The sequence below is a fragment of the Littorina saxatilis genome, linkage group LG13 (assembly GCF_037325665.1).
Source record: "Littorina saxatilis isolate snail1 linkage group LG13, US_GU_Lsax_2.0, whole genome shotgun sequence".
In the NCBI taxonomy this organism is placed as follows: Eukaryota; Metazoa; Mollusca; class Gastropoda; order Littorinimorpha; family Littorinidae; genus Littorina; species Littorina saxatilis.
In genome coordinates, this window is record NC_090257.1 from 14144105 (window position 1) to 14168178 (window position 24074).

The 24074-nt window shown below is 42.6% G+C and overlaps 1 protein-coding gene and 1 long non-coding RNA gene across 3 annotated transcripts; both read left to right on the forward strand.

The window, feature by feature from the left end:
* Nucleotides 1-7474: 7474 nt before the first annotated feature.
* Nucleotides 7475-8200, forward strand: LOC138946182 (uncharacterized). The gene has a single exon (XM_070317695.1). It carries the CDS (start codon nucleotides 7475-7477, stop codon nucleotides 8198-8200), a length of 726 nt encoding a protein of 241 aa, XP_070173796.1.
* Nucleotides 8201-19297: 11097 nt separating this feature from the next.
* LOC138983676 (uncharacterized) lies at nucleotides 19298-23540 on the forward strand. 2 transcript variants are annotated; one of them, XR_011461227.1, is made up of 3 exons: nucleotides 19298-19537; nucleotides 21066-21163; nucleotides 23333-23540. It is a non-coding gene; the product is annotated as an uncharacterized lncRNA (long non-coding RNA). The 2 variants fall into 2 exon arrangements; XR_011461228.1 differs by lacking the exon at nucleotides 19298-19537 and adding an exon at nucleotides 20336-20430.
* Nucleotides 23541-24074: the final 534 nt, after the last annotated feature.

Consider the following 24074-nt stretch of genomic DNA (forward strand, 5'->3'; position numbering starts at 1 on the left):
AACCAATTTATTTGAAAAATGAGGGTTTGACAGTGCTACCTCAACTTTCACCAAAAGCCGAATATGACGTCATCAAAGACATTTATCGAAACAATGAAAAAAGCATCTGGGATATACCGAGGAACTCTCATGTCAAGTTTCATGAAGATCGGTCCGGCAGTTTTCTCTGAATCGCTCTACACACACACACGCGCGCGCGCGCGCGCGCACGGGCAAAACGCACACATACACCCTCACCCTCGTCTCGTTTCCCTGTCCTATGTTAAAAAAAATTAGAACTAAATGTAACAAGTCGCGAAAGGCAAAATGACAACATTTAGTCAAGCTGTTGAACTCACAGAATGAAACTGAACGCACTGCATTTTTTCACCAAGACCGCATACTCGTAGTTTCGTCAGTCCACCGCTCGTGGCAAAGGCAGTGAAATTGACAAGCCAGAATAGTGCGGTAATGGTCGCGCTGAGCAGGATAACACGCGTATCTGTATGTCTATTCTTTTTAGCTTACTGAGTTTGTTTTTAATCCAAACCCATCATATCTATATATGTTTTTGGAATCAGGGACCGACAAGAAATAAGATGAAATTGTTTTTAAATCGATTTCGGAAAATTAATTTTAATCATAATTTTCATATTTTTAATTTTCAGAGCTTGTTTGTAATCCAAATATAACATATGTATATGTTTTTGGAATCAGAAAATGACGAAGAATAAGATGAAATTATTTTTGGATCGTTTAATAAAAAAAATAATTTTAATTACAAGTTTCCGATTTTTAATGACCAAACTCATTCATTAGTTTTTAAACCACCAAGCTGAAATGCAATACCAAAGTCCGGCCTTTATCGAAGATTGCTTTGCCAAAATTTCAATCAATTTGATTGAAAAATGAGGGTGTGACAGTTCCGCCTCAACTTTTACAAAAAGCCGGATATGACGTCATCAAAGGTATTTATCGAAAAAATGAAAAAAAACTTCCGGGGATATCATTCCCAGGAACTCTCATGTCAAATTTCATAAAGATCGGTCCAGTAGTTTCGTCTAAATCGCTCTACACACACACACACACACACACACACACACACACACACACACACACACACACACACACACACACATACACCTCGACACACATGCACCCGCAAGGACGAGTTGTCGCACCCTTGAGTGATACATAAGGCTAACCACCCCCTGCCCCCTTAGTTTCGAGTGGCACCCGAATGCAAGAAATGTGAAGCTTGTTTTCATTAAAGATTCTACTTTGAAAGATCACGCTCTTCCTTCGGCAATTAATTTAAAACACACACTCGGTAAGGGATAGGAGGAGGATCATACAACTTAGGCAGTTGTACCAGTTGACAAAGTCCTCGCAAGTCGTTCAGATCTTCAGTGTCAGGCGTCGAATGTAAGTGAGATCAAAACTTGACTAAATGTAAAAAGAGGGAGGGTGTGTTGAAAGAGGAAGGAGACAAGGACAGACTGTGCGAAAGGAGCGAGTTTCCCGGGGCAAGGGGACAGGAGAAAAGAGAGACGATACAGGGGAGTTTAGGGAGAACAATGAGAGGGGGGCCCTGAGTGATGGCGAGCTGTTGACGTGTCTCTGCTATCCGCCGCGACTCTTATTGTGCCGCTAATTGTACAATAACACCATCAGCCATTGCTTCCATTGAAGCCATCCCGCGAGCACGGATCATCTTCCGCCACGAACTCACAGGGACACACGGGAAGCTTTCGTTCATTGTCAGGGCGGGACCTTTCAAAACGGAACACTTGATATGATCAAGACAGTCGTGCTTTCCTCGCATCAGCGTGAACACTGTTTCGGGACGACGGCTTGCATCAATCGTCCGATGAGCATAACTAGTCTGTTTCAAGGGTAATAGTATGGATAACCAGAATATAACAATTTTCTTTTGCTCTAAGTGAAAGGGAGAACAATTCTCGGCTGTTGCGTGTGGTATCACCAACGAAGAAAAAACGTAACCGCTTCTTCACCTGAATGCCAAGTCTTGCTTTGTGACAAACAGTTCCGAGGTCAGTGTTAGCAGGCGACAAAGTCAATGTGTGGACAGAAGTTGTAAAGTTTACATTTCTTTATTCATATCCCGCCATGCACCGTAAGGAAAGAGCACGTATCGTAAGTTTCTAAGTTGTTGTGCTCGGTTTTAAGTGTGTTGCGGTGCTATGCATAAGAATATGAATAATATACTGTCAGAACAATGGTATTAGTACTGTAGATGGAGTAAGCTCAACTCTTCGCAGGGGTGTGAAGCGCCATGGATGGGACGTGGTGTCACTCTTAGAGTGCGTTGCTGATCTGTGGAAGGTGGAGAGGGTCGATGCAGAACCACCGCTCACAACCCAGGGCCAGGCCAGCAACCCCCCATTTCAGTGCCGTCAGGGCAACGTGGTGTCCTGTTACGGTCAGCCCGCGTGACGAGGGGACGGCGTGACCGTGACAGCACTAACTAATCGCCACGTCCACCGCTTTTGTTCGCGCCACTCAGCCGTGTCGCTGCTCCAAACAACTAACTCCTCACACAAACACTGCACACCCATTGGCATAATCTCATCCCATTGTTGGGAACCACCTCCTGCATCTTGCCATCTCTGGTCCTCTTTCTGTGAACTTTGTACTGTAACCTTTCACAGCTGGCAGAGTCGCTGGTTAGGTTATATCTTTTATTTTAACAGTGTAGCATCTCAGCTGTGGTGAACGTTAAATTGCCAGATCCATTTCACTCGCGTTTTGCTTATGTCTCGGTCAGCAAAAACGATATATTGCGTGTGCGTCGTGACCTCCCATGACCTACTGGAACAGCGTCAAGATATGGCGTGGCTGTGCTCAGGGCATCAGCCTGCTCCACCCAGCGAGCCACTTGGTGGACACACAATGACCGTCTGATAAACGATCTGCACTCCATTCTCCGGGCTGACGACCGTCAAGTCCTCGTTTGTCTCGTCAAGTGTTGTGCAGCCAGGCGGAACAAGGCAGAAGATTTGTCGGTTACGCCCGAGAGGGTCTGGCTGAGGCGATGGCGCTGTCACAGGAGACGGTGGCGTCAGGGTGTCGTGGCGGAGTGTTGACGTTGTCGCCGGGGGCCAGGCGCTGTTGACGCAGCTCTTGATGCCGCGCCGCTCCGCTGTCTGCTTCAAACAGCGCACGTAAGCTGCTTTCTTCCCTACCGCTTTGTACCCTGTCTTCATTCAACTCTCATTTTCATATCCAAAGTAGTAAAGTGGGATAGGGTTGTAGTGGAGGGGGTGGCGTGATCAGAAAACGCTTTGACTGCTCTTAAACCCTGAAGGTATCAGAGACCTCTCAACTCATACGTCAACGTTGCGTCACTGACCGTACTATTATTTGATAACATAATTATGCTCAGATATGTTTTATTTTGTCAATTTTTCTATGTCTACAAAGGACAATTTGACAGCGGTGACGTGACAATGATCAAATTGAAAGGAGAGATAAGGGAGGTAAGAGGGTCAACTTACATTCTTTAAAAAGTCTTTTTACATGACAAGCTAGGCAGGATTATCAAAATGTTAAATTCTGGGGAATTACTACGCCATTTAGCCAGCATTCCCCAAGACTGAGGATTTCCAGCCTAGGTAAATATGGCCCTGGTAGGGCATGAATAATAACAAACATGTTCTGGCGAAAAGACGCGTCTGAGATGAAGGCTATCAGTTACAACGATCGGATGTACGCTTGACTACCACCCTGGAGTCTCTGTACCCACAACCCGACACCTCCGAGTGACTACCTACCCGAATCTGCTCAATTCTCGTCGGGGCCCGTGGCTCGACACCCAAGATCAATTTTCCACCTGGATTCCCTCTCAGAATGCTCGTCTCAAGCCATCAGGGTGGATTGGTTGCTTGGCGCATACCCGTTAGACGAATCATCGTGTGGGCTTCAGGGTGGCTGTCGACCAGATCAAAGGCGCGCACAGCCGGGTGGCGTGGCTTTAGAAACAATCATAATGGCGACACACAGAGCGGAAACTGCGCGGTCGTCTTCAATTGATGGCGACATTTCTCAGCCAAGTACACCTTGTGTCATCCACAGATAGCCAAATCGTATGGAAGCCTTTAATCTTGTCAAACGCGCAATGGCAAACCCTTCCATTATACAATTAAATGAAAGTTGGGGAAGGGGGCACTGAGATGTATTGCATGGGTGTGTCTGTTCATTTGCTCCTTATTTCACGCATCATCTGCGCAAAGGTACCCTCGCCGCTACCTCTGTTCTTGTCTGGTAAAAACAGAGCACCTCTTCGAGTATTCCCATGCTGTTGTCAGTGCGAGATGTCATGTGCCTACACACACACACTAACACTAACACACATACACACTAACACACACACAAACACACACACAAGCACACACACCCGTGCCACTGCGCACAGAGGCACCGGAGCAACACTTATTTCATGTATGTATTAATCAAGGTTCGACGAGCTGTTCGTCGACCAACTGTGGTTGACCTCCCCTCCCCCCGCATTTCCCACACCCACACCCACGCCCCACCCCTCTACAAACCCTCTTGCTCAACTGCGTCACTTCCCCTCTTGATCGAAATTGAGAGAGAGAGAGAGAGAGAGAGAGAGAGAGAGAGAGAGAGAGAGAGAGAGAGAGAGAGAGAGACAGAGAGAGAGAGAGACGCTTTGATGGTTTATTGTCATCAGTTGATAGCCTTATAGACAAGGTAAAAACAACAATTTCTGCATTATTCATAAAAATAGGAAACAGCCCATAAAAGATACACGGACAATTAAATAAAACAAACAAGCAAATTAACAAACAAACAAACAAACAACAACAAAAAGCATGGCACACAACTTTGTGAGAAAAACAACCACTGAACTACAAAAGCTATGCTAACTTGGTTTTTCTGTCCCCAGAACTTGTGTCTATTTGGGACATGACGTGGTTATATGCTAGGTCATAACAAAAGGTTCTAAGGCCAAATATAAAACACAGGGTAAAATAACCTGTACGTACGAGAGAGAGAGAGAGAGAGAGAGAGAGAGAGAGAGAGAGAGAGAGAGAGACAGAGACAGAGACAGAGACAGAGAGAGAGAGAGATATTGTAATCATTTTTTGCAGCATGTTATTCCAATAATGACATAATGCTCGCTGCGCACTGCCTGACAAGTTCACATGCTCTGTGCAGTAAACGGACGCCCAGTCAGCCCTTTGTGAATCGTGCCTCGCTGCAGTGCCGCCCATCACCAACTATTCATCACACGTTGACAGCCTCCGCCTCAAATGCAACGGCTTTGTCATGCGAGTAAGCTCACTTCAAAGAAACGACAATCGATGATTTATTTGAAAATAATTAATTGTATCTTAAAGCACCGAACAGGGAATAAGTGCTGGATATCGATACACGATCGCGCCGATTGTTTGGATTTATGCGAACTTTTGGCCGCCGATTATTTCTTCATTGCACGCTTCGAAACCGTCAAAAGACATCAATACAAATTACATCCTCCATTTCTTGCGCAAAAACGAAGGCCTACGGTTTGCCGACAACTTGTGCCTCAGCGAGTACGTATTTAGCCAGGCATTGTTTTATGGTCCGCGCAAGACGCGTAATGGGTACCAAAAGTTGAAGTCGCCGCAACAGCTGACGATGACTGCTCCTAGACACACACACTCCCCCCAATCTCGTTCCCGCCGTCACCTTTTGCTCCTTTCAGAGTATTAAACAAAGTTTGTCATTACGCGTGCTTGAATGGCTGTGCTAATGCCTCATGGATTGCGTTGACGCCAACTCTCCACTCTACTTTCGAAATTAAAAAAAAAAAAAAAGCATTATGGCGTTATGGGGCCGTCACACGCTGCGATTTTCCTAAGATTTACACAGTCACACGGCCGACTGAGTTTTAGAAACGAGCTACGACAAAGCTACGACTCTGTTTTATGAGATTCCCTCGTAGCTTTGGGCGATAGAACTCCCGCCCTGGACCGTGGAACGCCTAGTTGTGTCCCCCGCAGGCACTACACCCAATTCGGTCCCCCGCACGCGGAAGCAGAGTTGATATATCGCAAAAGAATTGCCCTGTGAAGGTATGTTGTGGCAGATCATATTATTTTATTATAGATATTCTGAAGCAGAATTGCCTAGGCTTATAAGTGCAATAAGTTACTTAGGTCTTGTTGTGTACTCGTGAACAGTGGCGTTCGGTTTTCTGCCGAAGTCCGTGAAAATTATGCAAAGAGGTCTCAATTTATTTACACATTAACCCAGAACTACCATTTGAATCACTATTCTAATACTCACAGTTTAATCTTCGATACCTTGCAGCCTAGGATGCGCGTTTTTGGGCACCAACATCGCGAATAAGATGCTCTAATCTAGCGTTATTTTGTTGTACTCGATTCTCAGTGGGAAAGGTCCCCCGCATTTTTGCCGGAGTACGTGCGCTGACAATGCACATCATTAACAGCAAAACTGGACCGTTTGAAGCGTTTTCATTTGACAGATTGAGACCAGCGACCACAAGCTAACTGCCGGGGAGCGGTGTGGTCTGTGTTCCGTCATTCAAGACACTTCATTCGAATCAAGGGGTGTTGCAGGTAGCTTTGTTTCCTCCTTGGGGATGAAGCTACCAGGGGAAGGGATTGTGTTGGAGGTGCGGGTAGAGGGGTAGCCCTCCCGGTGCTCCCCCTTGGACCTCCCTAGTCTAGGACCCTGGGTCTTCGCGAGGTGGCCATTGTGGCGTAATCCCTCCGGACTAGCATAACGTTTCCCTATCCCAAGACCGACCGTGCGTGGTCTATGACCACATCCTCTACGAGGTGACCCTATCAACTAGGCAGCGCAAGCCCCTAGGCGAAACACGGCGGATCTAGAGGAGAGAACCTCGATAAAAAATTTGAGCTGCCATGAAGACGGAGCATGTTGGCTGAGGACAGCGGGCAGACCTTCTGTGCCGACACCCATCTACAGGAGAAAACCAGGCATGCACGCATCAAACCCAACATGGCCATACAAACGAAACGAATCAAGGGAAACAACTTGAGCACTTTTCTGGAGTGTGTACTCTTTTTTACTCCCAAGAACAGCTTCCAAAAATATCTGTGTTGAGAGAGAGAGAGAGAGAGAGAGAGAGAGAGAGAGAGAGAGAGAGAGACAGAGACAGAGAGAGAGAGAGAGAGACAGACAAACAGACAGACAGACAGAGACACAGAGAGACAGAGAGAGAGAGGTCCGCAGGAATGATATTAACACACATGCACCGCTTTTTAGATATATATACACTCTGAGAGAGAGAGAGAGAGAGAGAGAGAGAGAGAGAGAGAGAGAGAGAGAGAGAGAGAGAGAGAGAGAGGTTAGTGTTGAGAAGAAAAATAAGCTCCATATAAAGCAGCACGTACGAGGCAAAATCTTTGCTGGGTTTGGGAGAAAGAACGTCGCGCGCAGGGTGATGTCATAATATCGCGCCTTTCAATATGACGTCATGTGCCTGGTGAAGTTCGCTGACGACACCACAGCCGAAGGTCTCATCACCGGCGGTGATGAGACCGTGTACCGCCAGGAGGTCGACTGTCTGGTGTCGTGGTGCGACAACAACAATCTCCTGCTGAACGCCACCAAGACCAAGGAGATGGTGGTGGACTTTCGCAGGAAAAAAGGCCCTGTGGCTCCACTGATCATCAACGGCGATCCCATCGAGATGGTGGACTTTTTCAAGTTCTTAGGCACCACCATCTCCAACGACCTGTGCTGGGATGATAACGTTGACGCCATCGTCAAGCGAGCGCGGCAACGCCTCTACTTCCTGCGCCAGCTCAAGAAGTTCCGCCTTAGCCAGGTCATCCTGGTCCAGTTCTACAGGGCCGTGGTGGAGAGCATCTTGACATTCTCCATCACAGTGTGGTACGGCAACACCTCCCAGCTGCTCAAGAACAAGCTGGAGCGTGTGGTGCGCACTGCTAGCAGGATCGTCGGCTGTGAGCTGCCCTCCCTAGCATCCCTCTATGCCAAGCGCATGCTGTCCAGAGCCCAGAAAATTGTGGCTGACGAGTCCCACCCTGGCCATCCCCTCTTCGAGCGCCTGCCCTCAGGTCGTCGATTCCGATCCCTAGGGGCACGCACTCGACGTCTCCAGACCTCTTTCTTCCCCCAAGCTGTTTCCTCCCTTAACGCATCCCATCCCTCAGTTGGGCAGCTTCGCAGTCGGTGATCCTGCTGGCGGTGAGCTCACCACATCCTGTGACTCAGTGTTAGGTGGTGGTGGTGGTGGTGGTGGGGAGGGGGGGGAGGGGTTGAGTGGGACTTTGATGCGTGATTTTTATTTTTTTTCTATATTTTTAGCTGCATTATTTTAGTCATTCATGAGTGGGTGGGTGGAGGGGATGGGCTAGTTCTAACTATGCATTAGATTATAAAATTGTATTCTGTGTAGACCCTTCCTCCAGCATCTTAGACCACTCTTTGTACCTTTTCTTTTAATAGATGATTGTCATTTGTTTTACCTCATGTCTGCCCTGCGTGTGATGGTGTGATCGTGACTGCTGTAGTGTGGGCGTGTGTGTGTTGGTGTGTATGTCAGTGATTGTGTGGGCGTGTGTGTGTGTGTGTCAGTGTGTGTATGGGTGTGTGTGTGTGCGTGATTTTACCAACACTACGCTAAATTCCTTGTGCTTTAAATGTTTTTTTAATGTCACTTGGCTCAATAAATACTGTATTCTGTATTCTGTATTCTGTTCTAAACTAGAGCTAGTGTAATATCAACACAGGCTTATGAAGCATAATTTCCTTTCAAAGATCGATTTTCTTCATTTTAAGCATATTTTCAGCGCCAGACACCATAAAACTATATATTTTTTGAATCAGCACATGATAAGGAATGGAGGAATGACTTTTTTTTTAATCTTACAATAAAGAAAGTCGCTATTTAACATTTTTCTTAATTCTAAGCCCATTTTTCAATCCAACACAACAAAACTATATATTTTCGGATACAGGAGGCAATACAGAATACAATAATGTCACCTTTGTGATTGAAATATCGATTTTCAGAAACCGAAAAAATCATCTAATTCTGAATGAATTTTTCATGAGCGAATTTGTGAGGTATGTGCTGAAATGCAATCCCATAGTCCCACTGCCCTGACTCTCTTCCCACACTGTGTTAAGAAAATTTTCTTCCCGACGCTTCCGTCATCTGCTTCAGGGGAAATTCAAAGAGGTTGGTGAAGCTATTTATCTCTATAAATGAAGTATTACGAAGTGTTGCACATCGAGATAGGTCAGGTTAGTTCTGTTAGTGTCTATACTTAATGCCAATGGGTTTTTCGGGTTTGTATTTCGCGTATTTTACCCGTGAATCGGCCGAATGACGGACCTGTCGCTGCACAGCTGCAAAGTTTGTCGCTTCGAGCGCAAAATCGTGAGGAAAACGCGTCTTGTAAGTAATGCTAATACATTCTACCAAAACCTAAACATGTCTGCACCAATCCTGCCAAGTGTCGTAGTTGTAGTCCCCCGCAAACAGCTGTAATCGTAAGAAGAATGTGATCATTCCTGCAGATTTGTGTGTCGTGCACCCGATTTGACCGAATTTTAGCGTGTCGTACACCCGCTGTGACGTTTTTCACGTCGTGACGTCCACCCGATGCTCACGTTCTGTGTCGTCTCTCCGATCGTGCACTTACCTTTTGCACATGACCTTGTTTGTTTGTATTCTGATCGTCTTGGAGTGATTTTTCAGGGACAACATGGATCAGGTCATGGAAGTTGTGGAAGAAGAAGAAGCGGAGTTATCCGCTGAATTTATGGATAGTTACCTGGACATAGTCCAAACTCCAGAAAAGGAGGCAAAGGTGACACCCAAAGAAACATCGACGCCCAAAGAGAAATCGACATGTAAGTTATATTTTATTATAATGTAAGCCTGTGCAGGATCATTTTTATGGGCCGCTCACACGTGGATTCTTGCACACGTCGATTCTTGTCAAAATTCAGGTTAGCGACAACAATGATGTAGCTGTAAACCTATTGAACTGACAGCTGAAAGCAGCGATTGGCTGCACCTCATAGCTACAGCTACAACATTGTTATCGTTTTTTGACAATAAGGATTAACGTGTGAGCCATCCATTACCACCAGTTGACTGTAGCTGTTGTCCGTGTGCAGGTATTGGCAACGCTTGATTATGATAATATGAAAGCGTACTGATCATGTTATAGTTATAGTTTTACAATGCAACAACGGACTATTGTACCTGAATAATGTTTATATACATTCGATCTGACTAACACAAGCTTTTTGTAGTCTAACACAAGCTTTTTGTATCTTGTTGTATGTGGACAGCTGCTGACGATGGTGCTGGGCCTTCGACAGAGAAGCCAAAGTCGCCCAAGAAGAAGAAGACACCCATGAAGAAGAAGATGGAGGCCTCGGCTGACATTCAAGTCATTGCACCAGTGCCACGAGTGTGGTAAAACTTACAAGCATTACCGCACCTTGTGGGCTCATCAGCGCTTTGATCATGGTGAAGGAAAAACAAATCATGAATGCACCATATGTGACAAAAAGTTCACAAAAAAATTGATCTGACGTCACACCGCAACGTGAAGCATGACAAGATTAAGCCTTATTCATGTGATTCATGCGGCAGATCTTATGCAAGTCCTAAAAGCTTGTACCCCTCAAAGCATGTGTGCAAAGGGAAACCAAAAGAGGTGGCCTGCACCCAGTGTGGCAAGACCTTTGCACTAAAAAGGTTTCTGAGTGACCATGTCCGTTACCATCACACACGGGCAGGGTGTTCTTGTAAGGTGTGTTTTGCACACTTCAAGCACCGTGAACAGCTACGCCGCCATGTGGCGAAATGCTGTCCAATGTCTGCATCTACTTGAGTATGCACCTTTAAATGACCTTGACCTTCAGGTGATATTAAAAGTCAAACAACTGAAGCTGGCAATGACACCATACATTCAGAACTATTTTACACATTTTTCCACCCAAAATACACCACATGACCTTGACTCCAGGTCAAGGTCACACAAGACATGGCTATCAATTCAACAGATAGGAAGCACATTGGTGTTTATTGGCACTTTCTACCAAGAGACATTGTCATTTAGTGGTAAAGTCACGTTTTGGACACATTTCAGAGGGGTCAAAATGACCTTGACCTTGAAGCAAGGTCAACCAAACTGGTATCAAAAGATAGGGCTCACTATGCCCTATATACCACTTGTAGCTCGGGTCGACATTTTCAAAAACTTGGGAGAAAATTGGGAAAATGTGAAAAATAACTGTTTTTAAAGGCCCGTGACCTTGACCTTGAAGCAAGGTCAAGTCACTATGTATGTTTTTTTAAGGTCTTGTCATCATACACCATCATGCCACATTTGGCGCTGATAGACTTCATAGCGGCTGAGAAAAAATCCAACGTTTAAGTTTTTGGGACAGACGGCCGGACGGAGGGACGGACGACTAGGCTGAGTACATAGACTCACTTTTGCTTCGCATGTGAGTCAAAAATCTCTTTGTTTATAATCAGTGTAACTTCTGTAAGATGTTTAAAGATCCATTTGGACAGGGGCATACCAGCTACCTGCATCGCACAGTGCAGTGTATCTACCCTAGACTGTCATGTCAACCCAACTGTGGGGCCTGGATGGAAGATAACTTTATTCCTGCCCCAACACCCCTTTGCAATGGTTGAAAGGTAAGCGAGACTAAGAGTACTTACCAAGGTGTCTTTATCCACATTGGTGGTAAGATCCGGCTATTGTCATCTCCATGACTGTGTCTGAAAATGACTCCATGCCAGTCAGAATACAAAAGAACAAAGCTATACATGTAATTCGTGTTTATGTATGGGGGATGACACAATGTAACAAGTGAGAAAGGTCATGTGCAAAAGGTAAGTGCACGATCGGAGAGACGACACAGAACGTGAGCATCGGGTGGACGTCACGACGTGAAAAACGTCACAGCGGGTGTACGACACGCTAAAATTCGGTCAAATCGGGTGCACGACACACAAATCTGCAGGAATGATCACATTCTTCTTACGATTACAGCTGTTTGCGGGGGACTACAACTACGACACTTGGCAGGATTGGTGCAGACATGTTTAGGTTTTGGTAGAATGTATTAGCATTACTTACAAGACGCGTTTTCCTCACGATTTTGCGCTCGAAGCGACAAACTTTGCAGCTGTGCAGCGACGGGTCCGTCATTCGGCCGATTCACGGGTAAAATACGCGAAATACAAACCCGAAAAACCCATTGGCATTAAGTATAGACACTAACAGAACTAACCTGACCTATCTCGATGTGCAACACTTCGTAATACTTCATTTATAGAGATAAATAGCTTCACCAACCTCTTTGAATTTCCCCTGAAGCAGATGACGGAAGCGTCGGGAAGAAAATTTTCTTAACACAGTGTGGAAAGAGAGTCAGGGGTGTGAGTCCGGACCTAAGTCAAAGATCATGTAAAGATTCTTGTTTACAAAAAAATACCTTTTCAAGTAGATTGACTCAGTTTAGATGACTTTAGGTGGGGTTTGACCTCTTGAACATGTTTATGGAGTGTTCGTGAACGACGAGGAATGGTGTGATCTACTCGAAGTGCAGAAAGTTGAGATAATCAGAGTAAACCAAACCAGACTGTCTCCGTTTATATGTCTTTAGGTGTGTACATTGACACTCCAAAAACATGTTCAAGAGGTCAAACCCCACCTAAAACCATCTAAACTGAGTCAATCTACTTGAAAAGGTATTTTTTTTGTAAACACATGATCGCAGCCGACGAGAACACTGGATCGCAGCCGAGGGGAACACTGAATCGTAGCCGGTGAATTTCTGATTGTATACATCAATTTATGAATTGTGTTCAAACCAATTAACTTCCAAAGCTAAAACTCGGTGTAAATATGTATAAGTTACAGCTCCGTCCATCCATGGTATCGCCTGATATTTTGTCGAGACTGGGTCAATAAATATGATGACGTCACTCGAGGCTCTGCCGAGAGTGACGTCATTATATTCTTTCACCCCGTCGAGACAAAATATTACGCGATACCATGGATGGACGGAGCTGTAACGTATATATGGCATGACCAAAGTAAAGAGAATTTGTCATGGGATGTGGAAACAAATCATTGGAAATTCACCATGGGCAATCAACCCAAGCCTAGAAGTTGTAGAACTATATTTTGTTTCAGTCTTGGCAAGGCCAGTTTTTATTTGTCCAGTTCCGGAAAAGACATCATGAATTCATTCACCCTGCAGAGACGAAAAAAACAATTCCATGGATGAAAACGTATAAGCTTATATCCCGTGACGCATCAAAGCTAAATTTTGCTTTGAAATGTCTTCACAACGTACAGATAACGTATAACGACATAATCGCCTTCACAAGACAGGAAAAACGCACACTTTGTTTTTCGTCTGCTACAAATCTAGTCTTGTTGGTTGACGGAGAGAATAAAGCTTCAATCGTACCTTCATCAACAGGAATAAATGCTCAATCCGCTGTCAGTTCGCAACTGAACCTTGTTTTTTTTTCTTTAATTTTTTGGTTAACATTGAAACGGCAATCCAAAAGAGTGTTTCAGCTGTTTCAAGACACAGGCTTAGCTCCTTCTTTTGAGTTGCTTTTCAGTCTAAAATGACACCGGAAGCGAACAAATTGCGTATACTGTCGTCACAAAAAAACGTCATGACAAAGTTACACGCAAAGCGAAAGAGACTTGACGTAATTTACTTTTGTTCGGAATTTTCCGTCTGTTCTTAGCTTGTCAGTGAAGACCTGACGTGAGTAAGCTTACCCAAAACGTCTTTGTTCTCTATTCACATTGCCGCTGTGAAATAATCAGTCTTGTGTCTCGGTCGTGTATGTACAGAGTTTGCTTCTGCAATCATTGTGTTCGTGTTGATGACGGCTTCATAAGACAAATCAGCGAATCTATCGTGAGGAAGACGTGTATGTACAAATCACCGAACCCAACCCATTTTTTGTGTGCATTTTTCTGAAGAATAAACTGCATGTGGTTAATTTCATCAATTTAATGCTTGTCGAAACGAGCCATAAGGCTTTAGAATACAAGATTTCACGCATTGCTTGGCCATCTGATCACAGATGAGGTCGCAGTTTGTAGGTTGAATCTATGAATCGGCCAGAGATAGATCTGCATTTCTGGTACGACCTTCCAGATTATCAACAGCGGGTTCATGGTCGGAATAAAGAGGTCAAATTTGCGTAGCTCCCAATCATTTCATAAAAGCTTTCCATTTTCTTGTTTCTGCGGCTGCGCAAGTTATTTTGCCTAGGTCATGGCCGAACTTTTAGGCCTACGGAGAAATATCACTGGATATTTTCTCCCTAGATTGACAGAGACAAAGAAGGGAAGTCATGCTGTATGAATGAATATTAGATGATTGAACTGCCGTTCATGAAAGTACTTTTCGTTGTTGATTGTTTTCTTAATTACGTCTCAAACTGACAATTTGCACTGAATGCGCAACAAATTTGAAAGAAACCTGACCCAGAACGCGCGGAGGACTCCCAAAGTAAAGAAATGGGTAGAGGTAAGTTAAAATTAATACTTACGCTTTGCCTCAAACAACTATTTTGGGAAATTAAGGACTGTGAACTACGCTAGTTGTGATTTTGGGGAGAACCTCACCTTGTTTTGGGGCTCTCACTGATTCGCAGCCGGGACACTGGATTTTGCCTAGTGCAGCCGTGTCTCCGGCGTGTTCACTTAACTCAAGCAGAAAAGTTAAGCAACCTTTTTCTCTAACATTATGCTAATCATCTCCATTTCATTACTGAGTTGTTGCTATTAGTATGTATCCTTCTTCTTCTTCTTCTGCGTTCGTGGGCTGAAACTCCCACGTACACTCGTGTTTTTTGCACGAGTGGAATTTTACGTGTATGACCGTTTTTTACCCCGCCATTTAGGCAGCCATACGCCGTTTTCGGAGGAAGCATGCTGGGTATTTTCGTGTTTCTTTTACCCACCGAACTCTGACATGGATTACAGGATCTTTTTCGTGCGCACTTGGTCTTGTGCTTGCGTGTACACACGGGGGTGTTCGGACACCGAGGAGAGTCTGCACACAAAGTTGACTCTGAGAAATAAATCTCTCGCCGAACGTGGGGACGAACTCACGCTGACAGCGGCCAACTGGATACAAATCCAGCGCGTTACCAAGTTTCAAGTTTCAAGTTTTATTTATTCCAATAAAACCCCGTGAGGGTACATGGAAAATTAAAAAACACAATAAAAACACATTTCATTCAACACCAAATAAAAGGAACTAAAACAAAAAGAAATCAGACTATGTACAGAAAAGGGAGTTGAGGGGTGAGGGAGAGCAAAAACAATACAAGAAACAATTCAACAATAATAATAATAATAATAATAATAATAATAATAATAATAATAATAATAATAATAATAATAATAATAATGATAATAATAATACAAAAAATAATAAAACATTACAAGTGCAAAGTGATTACATACATTTCTTTACTATGGGAAATGGGGGGAAGGGAGAGGGGGGGGTGATGGGTGGGTTAACATAAGGACAAAAATACTATTACAAACAACACAAAACAGATAACGGAATATAAAGCTAAAAGAGAATTAAATTTTACTCGCTTCTCAAACAGTCCATGACAAGTGTCATGAACTTTGCGAGCTTTAGCAATAAACTCTTTTTTGTAGTGGAAAAAGCTCTCTGAATTTAACTGAATTGGGGCGGGCATAATAATAGCACCGTAACAACTGTTTTCTATAATTGGTAAAGAAAGGACATACAAAAATATAATGGAACTCGTCCCCAAGGTCACCTGATGAACATTTGTGACAGATTCTGTCTTGTCTGGGAATACCAAGAGTCCTACCTTTTTGTATAGGCAATTTATGATTCAGTGTTCTAAATTTTAAAACAGCGTTTGCTAAATTAACCGGCAGGATGGACAAGTACTTTTCAAACTCAAAATTCTCTTTATACATTCTATAATTATAATAAAACTCATTGTTATTTATTTCTGAATGCCAGGTTTGGACAAATTGGTCTTGTAGCCTATTTTTCATCAGTGCTTTGAAAGTATTAAAATAACCACCATCCGTTACATTATTGATAGATTGATTGTGCCAAAAATCACTAAAGCCTAACTCATTTAGAACACCATGGACAGAAAGCAAAAATGTTGACTTGTATACACCAGATTCATACATTTTAAACAAAAAACGATATGTCACACAAGAAAGTTTGTCAGAACCATTAGAAAATGCAAGTTTGTACCAAAAATTCAACATACGACATTTCGCTTGAATACTTACAGGGAACTGACCTAATTCACCCAAAACCATGTTTGTTGGTGTTGATTTGCCAACTTTCAAAATCATCTTAAAAAATCGTATCTGTAATTTGTTAGCTAAATCAGACATGTAAGGGCACCATACTTCAGAACCGTAAAGTAAAATAGGGACCACAGTTTTTTCAAAGAGGTCAATTTGAACATCAAGGGGCAAAAACAGTTTTCTAGTTTTACGTAATAAAGCAAACATGGCCTTGGTCATACAAATTCTTCTGTGCAACAGTAAATTTACCATTGTAGCTAAATTTAATACCCAGATATTGAAAATCATACACAATATCAAGTTTCCGACCATTGAATGTAAATGTCGGGACTGTTCTTACTTTCCCTCTTGAGAAAATCATTACTTTTGTTTTAGTTACATTCAATTTCAAAAACCAATCTTTACAATATCTGTCCATAATATCTAGAGCGATCTGCAAGGATTCTGGCGATTCAGCAAAAATAACCGTATCGTCAGCATACAACAAAATGAACAACCCATACAGAACGTTAATATCACTGTTGTCACAGTTTACATTTTCGGATTCACGTCCTAAGGTATTTAGAGCTGACTCCCGATCAAAATATTTCTTCAGATCGTTTAAATATACGGAAAAAAGCAGGGGAGACAAGTTCTCACCTTGTCTCACACCGGCAGAACAAGAAAAAAAGTCAGACAACTTAGAATTCCACTGTACACAGGACTTAGCTTTAGAGTACATATCTTGAACAATCGTCAACATCTTACCACGCACACCACAATTTAACAATTTCTGCCACAAAAAAGAGCGGTTAACAAGGTCAAAGGCCTTTTCATAGTCAACAAAAACACAGTACAATCTCTTCTTTTTAGACAGGAAAAAGTCTATTATAGCATTCAGGGTAAAAATATGATCAGTCACACTATGGTCGGAGCGAAAACCTGCTTGTTCTTCACCAATAGTGTTATTGGCATCAAAAAATGAGTAAGGCGGTTGTTTAACAGACAGGTGAAAGCTTTTCCAAAACAGCTCAGGATGGAAATACCTCTATAGTTATTTGGATCATCCTTACTACCCTTATTCTTGAAAAGGGGCTTAATGACACCAATAGTCCAATCTTCGGGTACTTTGCCGGATACAAGGACTAAATTAAAAAACTTAGTAATAACTGACAAGAGATCTGCTGAAACATTCTTCAAAAATTCATTTGTTATAGTGTCTAAGCCACAGGCTTTATTATTTTTTAAGTTTCTGAGAGCAATTTTAACCTCTTCTTCAGTAAACAGGTCATTTAGTAAATATGTATCTATAGAAAAGGTACTTTGATCATTTTGCTGATCTGCAGAATTAGCATCATTGTCATCTGTCTTACCAAGACGTTTAAAATGCTCAAAAAATGCATCACAGGATACTTTAGCATATGTTTCTCTCTTGTCTTGGCTACAACCATTTATTATCTTCCAAAATGCCTTAGGATCAGAAAATTTTAAACTTGATATTTTCTTCATAAATTTTGATTTGTATTTTTTAAACGATACTCTAAGCTGCTTTTTGTATGCTTTACTTGCTCTGGATAGGTTATCTTTAGACACTATATTCCTAAGACGTCTCGCATTATTTTTGCGTTAAAAAATTCTCTACGACTGAGCTACATCCCCGCCGAGTATGTATCCAAGACGTGCCTATTCAGCTTTCCGGTGAGTTGTTGTTCACGGTCTTCGCGTGCCAAACGTGAAGTCAACACAGCTCAGTTTGCTACAGGGAGTCGCTTTTGAAAAAAAGACATGTTTCGGCGATTAATGTTTGTAACTCGCTAAGACAGAACCAAACCACAACATTAAGACAAACAGACAAGACATAACATAACATTCACCTACAAGTAAACGCATCTACATGACACGCACTTAATACAGGAGCGCAGGAGGTCTACACTACCCGTCATAAAAAAAAGTACACAGATACATCATGTACATTTTGCTGTAGATCTTTGTGATGCGGCCAGTTATAGTAAAACCAAGTATATTGCCAGAAAGGTAATTCATTCCCCTGCCGTATGAAATAAAGAGTTTCATTTTTCATAAATTAGTGTTTATGCAGTGAACCGGAGACCTAGGACAGCCCCCAAAATCGATTTCGCAAAAGCAAACTTGCAGACACTAAAATACACACAAACTCAAAATAGGCAGAAGTGACCCTGTTTATGATCTCAAATGGAAGAACAACTCATTTTCTACCCATATAAATTTATTTGGTTCAGCTGTTGTGCCTAGCAGTGTTGTTTTTGCTATTTTGAAGAAGACAGGTGTCAGCCTCGTCAGAAGCCGTAAAAGGCCCGTTTTGGCGTCATTTTTTGTGGGCTATGTGGGTAAAAACCCTGTTGTTTTGTAATGTATTGCTTTTACATTTGCAATGAGTATTGATAACACAATTGCAAAAACGCGTGTAAAATATCATGGCGTTTTGATGAGTTTGTTGGACGTACTGGAACTTTTTAGAAAAGTTTTACGCGCTTGAGTGGCAGACTGAAGCTCCGCTCACATAATTATGTAACTTCAGCAGGACCGACGACGCACTGCAGATTATCCCAGCCCGCTACACGTTGCATGAAAGGAAAACAGGCCAAGTACTCGTCATAATCCCTATCGCGGCATAATTAATATGCAGTGCGTCGTCTGTGCCACTGAAACTGCGGAGGTATATTCTGCCCATAACAAGCGTGCCAGTTCAGTCTGCTGCGAAGGACTGTGTGTTTGTTATGGGGGCCAGGGCTGAGGTGCACGAAGCCAAAGTGGGTGACAACCAATGGGAGATCTGCCCAAGTCGGTCCGCTCCCTCCCGGTCGGGGTGCACGAAGCTTTTTTCACAGGGTTGCGTATAATTTTGGATGATTAATGAGATGAGGATGATTATAATGATGATGCTATAGATTTCCAATTTGGACCAGCTAGCTAGCAGCCCCACTCAAAGAAGTTGGCACCCAAAAAAATGGCGACCGCCTTTTTCCAAATGACGTTTTCGGAGATTTTACAAAAACAACGCCCAAACGAAAAGGTAGAATGGTGCCTTCCGTTCGATTTCAAGTCATGCTTTTCACATTTCCAAGCAAGATAACCGCTGAGAGTGCAGAAACGCCGCTGTTCGACTTTGAAATCTCGAATCGCAGACGACCTTCGCTTTCACAGTACAATCATAGCAGGTGAGGCAGTGTTACTCATTTCGATCAGCTCGTTTTCGTATTTTTTGTGCAGTACGATCATGTAGAATTATTGGAATCAAAGCAGGAATGACTAAGGCATGCAAATGCGTTGATTTTGTCGAAAGCTGTACAGTAGTTAGCTAGATTCTTTCTGTTGAGTTTGTTTGTATGACTGAATTTCGTCTTCAAAATCTTACCACTTCTGTGATTTTCATTGTTTGTTTAGCTCATCGGCAGGAAAATCGTCAGGCAAAATATCAATCTGTTGAATGATAACGTTAAGATAAGGGATGTTCAAACATGTATCTGCTTGCAAACACAAGCGCAAGGCCAGATCTATCTGCTTCATTGACTGCCAGATTTTCATTGAATCTTCAAACTGACTCGTTTGCAGACTCTCAATTTAGATCCAGTGTTTGTATTCTTAGATTCATGATTGACCATTCAGGCTGTTTACGATGATGACATTGTGTTTGTTTATGGTGATGCAATCTGCAGATCAAAGGGGACTGACCACAGGCTGACCCAGTGATCAATACAACTTGTGTTTACCACTCAACATTTCCTTCCACCTATAACTCAAGGGAAAAATAAAGGTACATGCTTGTGGATTCATTATGCAATTCATGTCTGTGAAGATCAAGATAGTTGTGAGCTTTAACTGATTATGCTTATTAATATCAGCACCATCCTCACCCCATAACACTCTCATGTCCAACTAGCACTGTAACCAACCTTCAACCCTGTCCCCACCCCCCTATCCTTGCCCCCTCTCTGCATAATTATGCTCAATTTTTCAGAATGACCTTGTTATCACTCCAGCGTCTGACCATGGAGTCTAGAGGCCATAGTCTCAGATGTGATGGGATGAAGAGGATGCCACAATGATCAAGGTAACTTTGCAAATACTCAAACAGATCTAAATGCAGAAGGTGATCCACAAACATGTTTGCTTAAACATTTCAAGGTTACACCCAGAAGAACAGCTGGCCTTAGTTGCTTACTAACTTAAACTGCTAGCAACAAAGACCCTCTCCCCCTCCCCTCTTCCACCTGCAACATATATTTTCATATCCATATCATACTTTTCCATTGCCTCTTATGTTGTATAACTGTTGATATTTAACAGTAACAAGTTTTTGTTTCCAATCAATGGCTCTGCATTTACCCTGCACACACACACACACACACACACACACACACACACACACACACACACACACATACACACACACACACAAATATATTCACAATCTCTCTCTCGCTGTTTTAAATTCAGTCATTTGAATCACTAACATTTAAATGACAATGCTGACTAATATCAAACCTCCCCCGGTTCCCCAACTAGCTTTCTCACATCCCCCCCCCACCCACCCCACCCCGTCCACCCCCCCCCCCAACCCCCCCCCCCCCCCCCCAACTCATTATATCACGAACACCACACTAATAAAATCATATATACTGTTGCTGCTGCTAAAAATTGTTGTGACTTGTTCTTCCTCTGTGTGTATGTTTTGTGTTTCCACAGAATGCAGTTCTTCCATGCGCCTCAACGTCTATAGATCTATGGAGTCTACAACATTGTCTGAGATGTGATTTGAGCCACAGCATGTCAGAATGATCAAGGTAACTTTTTAAACACATATAGCTGATCAAACTGAAGAATTCCAACACACAGGTTCAGTGGTTTTTTTTGTTAATGCATAAAACATGGCAACAGTCAGGGGCTTTCTCCCAATAAAGATTGTGAGGTTTTCTTTGCAAGTTGTTTCGCTATGCAGAGTGTGATGTTTTTGTTTGTTTGCTGTACTAAATGAAGATGCACAGATAAAAGAAAGTCTTGCATGTAGAGGAAGGAATATGCTTTTGGTTTTTGACAAGACAAATTTTTACTCATTAGAGCTTAAGTATAAATTCCTTACATTTTGAACCAAAATGTCAGACATCACAGATCTCTCAAATTAAAAAAAAAAATGAGGGCATCATTCTGACTTGAACACACATTTGATAGTGAAAACATTTCGCTTAATGAATTTCACATGTTGACACCAGTGCCTAGTAGGAAATGAATCGCACATCCTCCAATCTCCACCAAAAGAAGTCAGACGTATGTGCCCATGTTAAAATAAAGTTTTATTTTTTCCATGTAAAAACCTGGACAAACATGACAATGTGGTGTCTGATATACTGGGTAATATGATGAGGAACGTACCTTTAAAGGCCCAGTCCTTATTGTGAAAGCAGTTCTGCTCAGCTGGAATTTGGTGAATTTGTTTTTTTTTACAAGTTTTTTGTTAATGAAGTGAATTCACAAAAAAATTAAAAATAACAATTTGTTGTGCACACAAGGCATTCACTGATTCAGGCTGTTGAATTTTGTCATGTGTCTTGGGAAAGGGGAAGTCTTATTCTACGTAAAAGCATCGCCAGGTTTGGGTTGAGCCAAATCGTTTGCATGGAAAGGACTGTGCCTTTTAAGGACGCATGGATTTTTCATCTATTCAATTGCAGGATAAGAACACAACACCGAATAGTTTCTAAGTTATTATTTCTTTTCCTTTCTCGAGTCCCACGAAGTTCCCAATGCTAGGGCATACTTTTGTATAGAAGCTGTTCGTGGAAATGTCCTGTAAGGTTTTACACTGGCGAACATGAATATTTCAGACTGGTTAAAATGAAAGAAGTATGCATTCTTGTGTTTTGTTTCTGCAAGCGGTATCATTTTCCTAATGTTATCTGATTTTGATCTCTTACGGTTTTTACCGCCAAGATGATATGTACAATGGGCTAATTAAACATATACGCCAGCCCACGTACATTGCAGAACAGGATCAGAAATCAGACTAATTTGCCTTCTTTGGCATTATGCATAAGAAAATTCATCTTTATTTTTTGCAATGCTGACTGTAATTCTCTGTGTGTGTGTGTGTGTCACTGTGTGTGTGTGTGTGTGTGTGTGTGTGTGTGTGTGTGTGTGTGTGTGTGTGTGTGTGTGTGTTTACTGATATATTGTAATTTATTAATCGGCTGAAGACGACACAGTTTCCAACTCCACAGTGAGACTTCTTGAGTCAGTTGCATGCATGATAGCTAACTGAGGTGTCTGCAAGAAAGTAGGCCTAAGGGTATTTCGTATACTTCATACTTGGTGTACATTAATTTCAGCTTCGGCATGACTTGTCCCGAAAGATGCTATTTTGTAGGAAATGGTCTGACTTTGGTTGTCTTTCGAAAAAGAATCCAAATTCGGGGATGGACTCAACAGTTCGAGGTTTAAAATGGAGCGGTAGACTAACGAACCCGATTTAATTCTTCAAGATTGATATTTTTGGGATTATTTGAAGGACGTAGTATACCATAAACAACCTTAGACGATCAGTGACTTGAGTACAGCCATTACAGGCAGGAGGAGGGCATCCCCATAGAGGATTGCGTTCCTGTCATCGGTTAATTTTGCGCAAGTGTGACTCTACCATGAAGGGGTCATTTTTCCAGTCAGTCGTGTTCGGCGAATATCTTCATGGTTGTTGTGCATGAATTTCACTTTGTTCATCACCATTCCACGAAGTTTCCTGTTTGTAGGTTTCATGGTCCGATTTTTTAGCTTTTAAAAGTGTTCCAAAGTACCCCTCCATTTAACCTGTAAACTCACAACTTTGTTGACCTTCGTCATGCATAAGCTGTAGTTAATAAACACCAAATGATAACTAATTCGGTCAACGGATGTAGAAATTATAAAAACAAAAATTGGGTTGAATTGTGTGTGTGTCACCATCTATGTTTGTATTTTTGCAGGCAGGCAGGGGTGGAGTTGTGATGATGCGGCGCCGGTTGACTGAAGACACACGAACCAGCATTCTTCGGAAGTGTTTGGATCACAAATCAACATTATTTCACATTGAATGGCGGCAGACATTTATGTATATATTCTCAGCTCAGACGTGTGCTTTGAATTCGGATGTTTAAGAACAAGAGACAAACTTGAATAAAGCCTTACGAAGTACATGATTGTAACTGGAGCAAAAGTGTGTGTGTGTGTGTGTGTGTGTGTGTGTGTGTGTGTGTGTGTGTGTGTGTGTGTGTGTGTGAAGTGCAACAGTTAACAATGACGATGAGACAGAATGCTAAAGCACAGATCCTTTTATTTAACAATCTATATGGTCCTCCTTTTTTGACTCACATGCGAAGCAAAAGTGAGTCTATGTACTCACCCGAGTCGTCCGTCCGTCCGTCCGGCCGGCCGGCCGGCCGGCCGGAAAACTTTAACGTTGGATATTTCTTGGACACTATTCAGTCTATCAGTACCAAATTTGGCAAGATGGTGTATGATGACAAGGCCCCAAAAAACATACATAGCATCTTGACCTTGCTTCAAGGTCAAGGTCGCAGGGGCCATAATGTTGCCTAAAAAACATTTTCTCTGAAGTTTTTGAGATTGAATACCTCACCTACATATGATATATAGGGCAAAGTAAGCCCCATCTTTTGATACCAGTTTGGTTTACCTTGCTTCAAGGTCAAGGTCACAGGAGCTCTT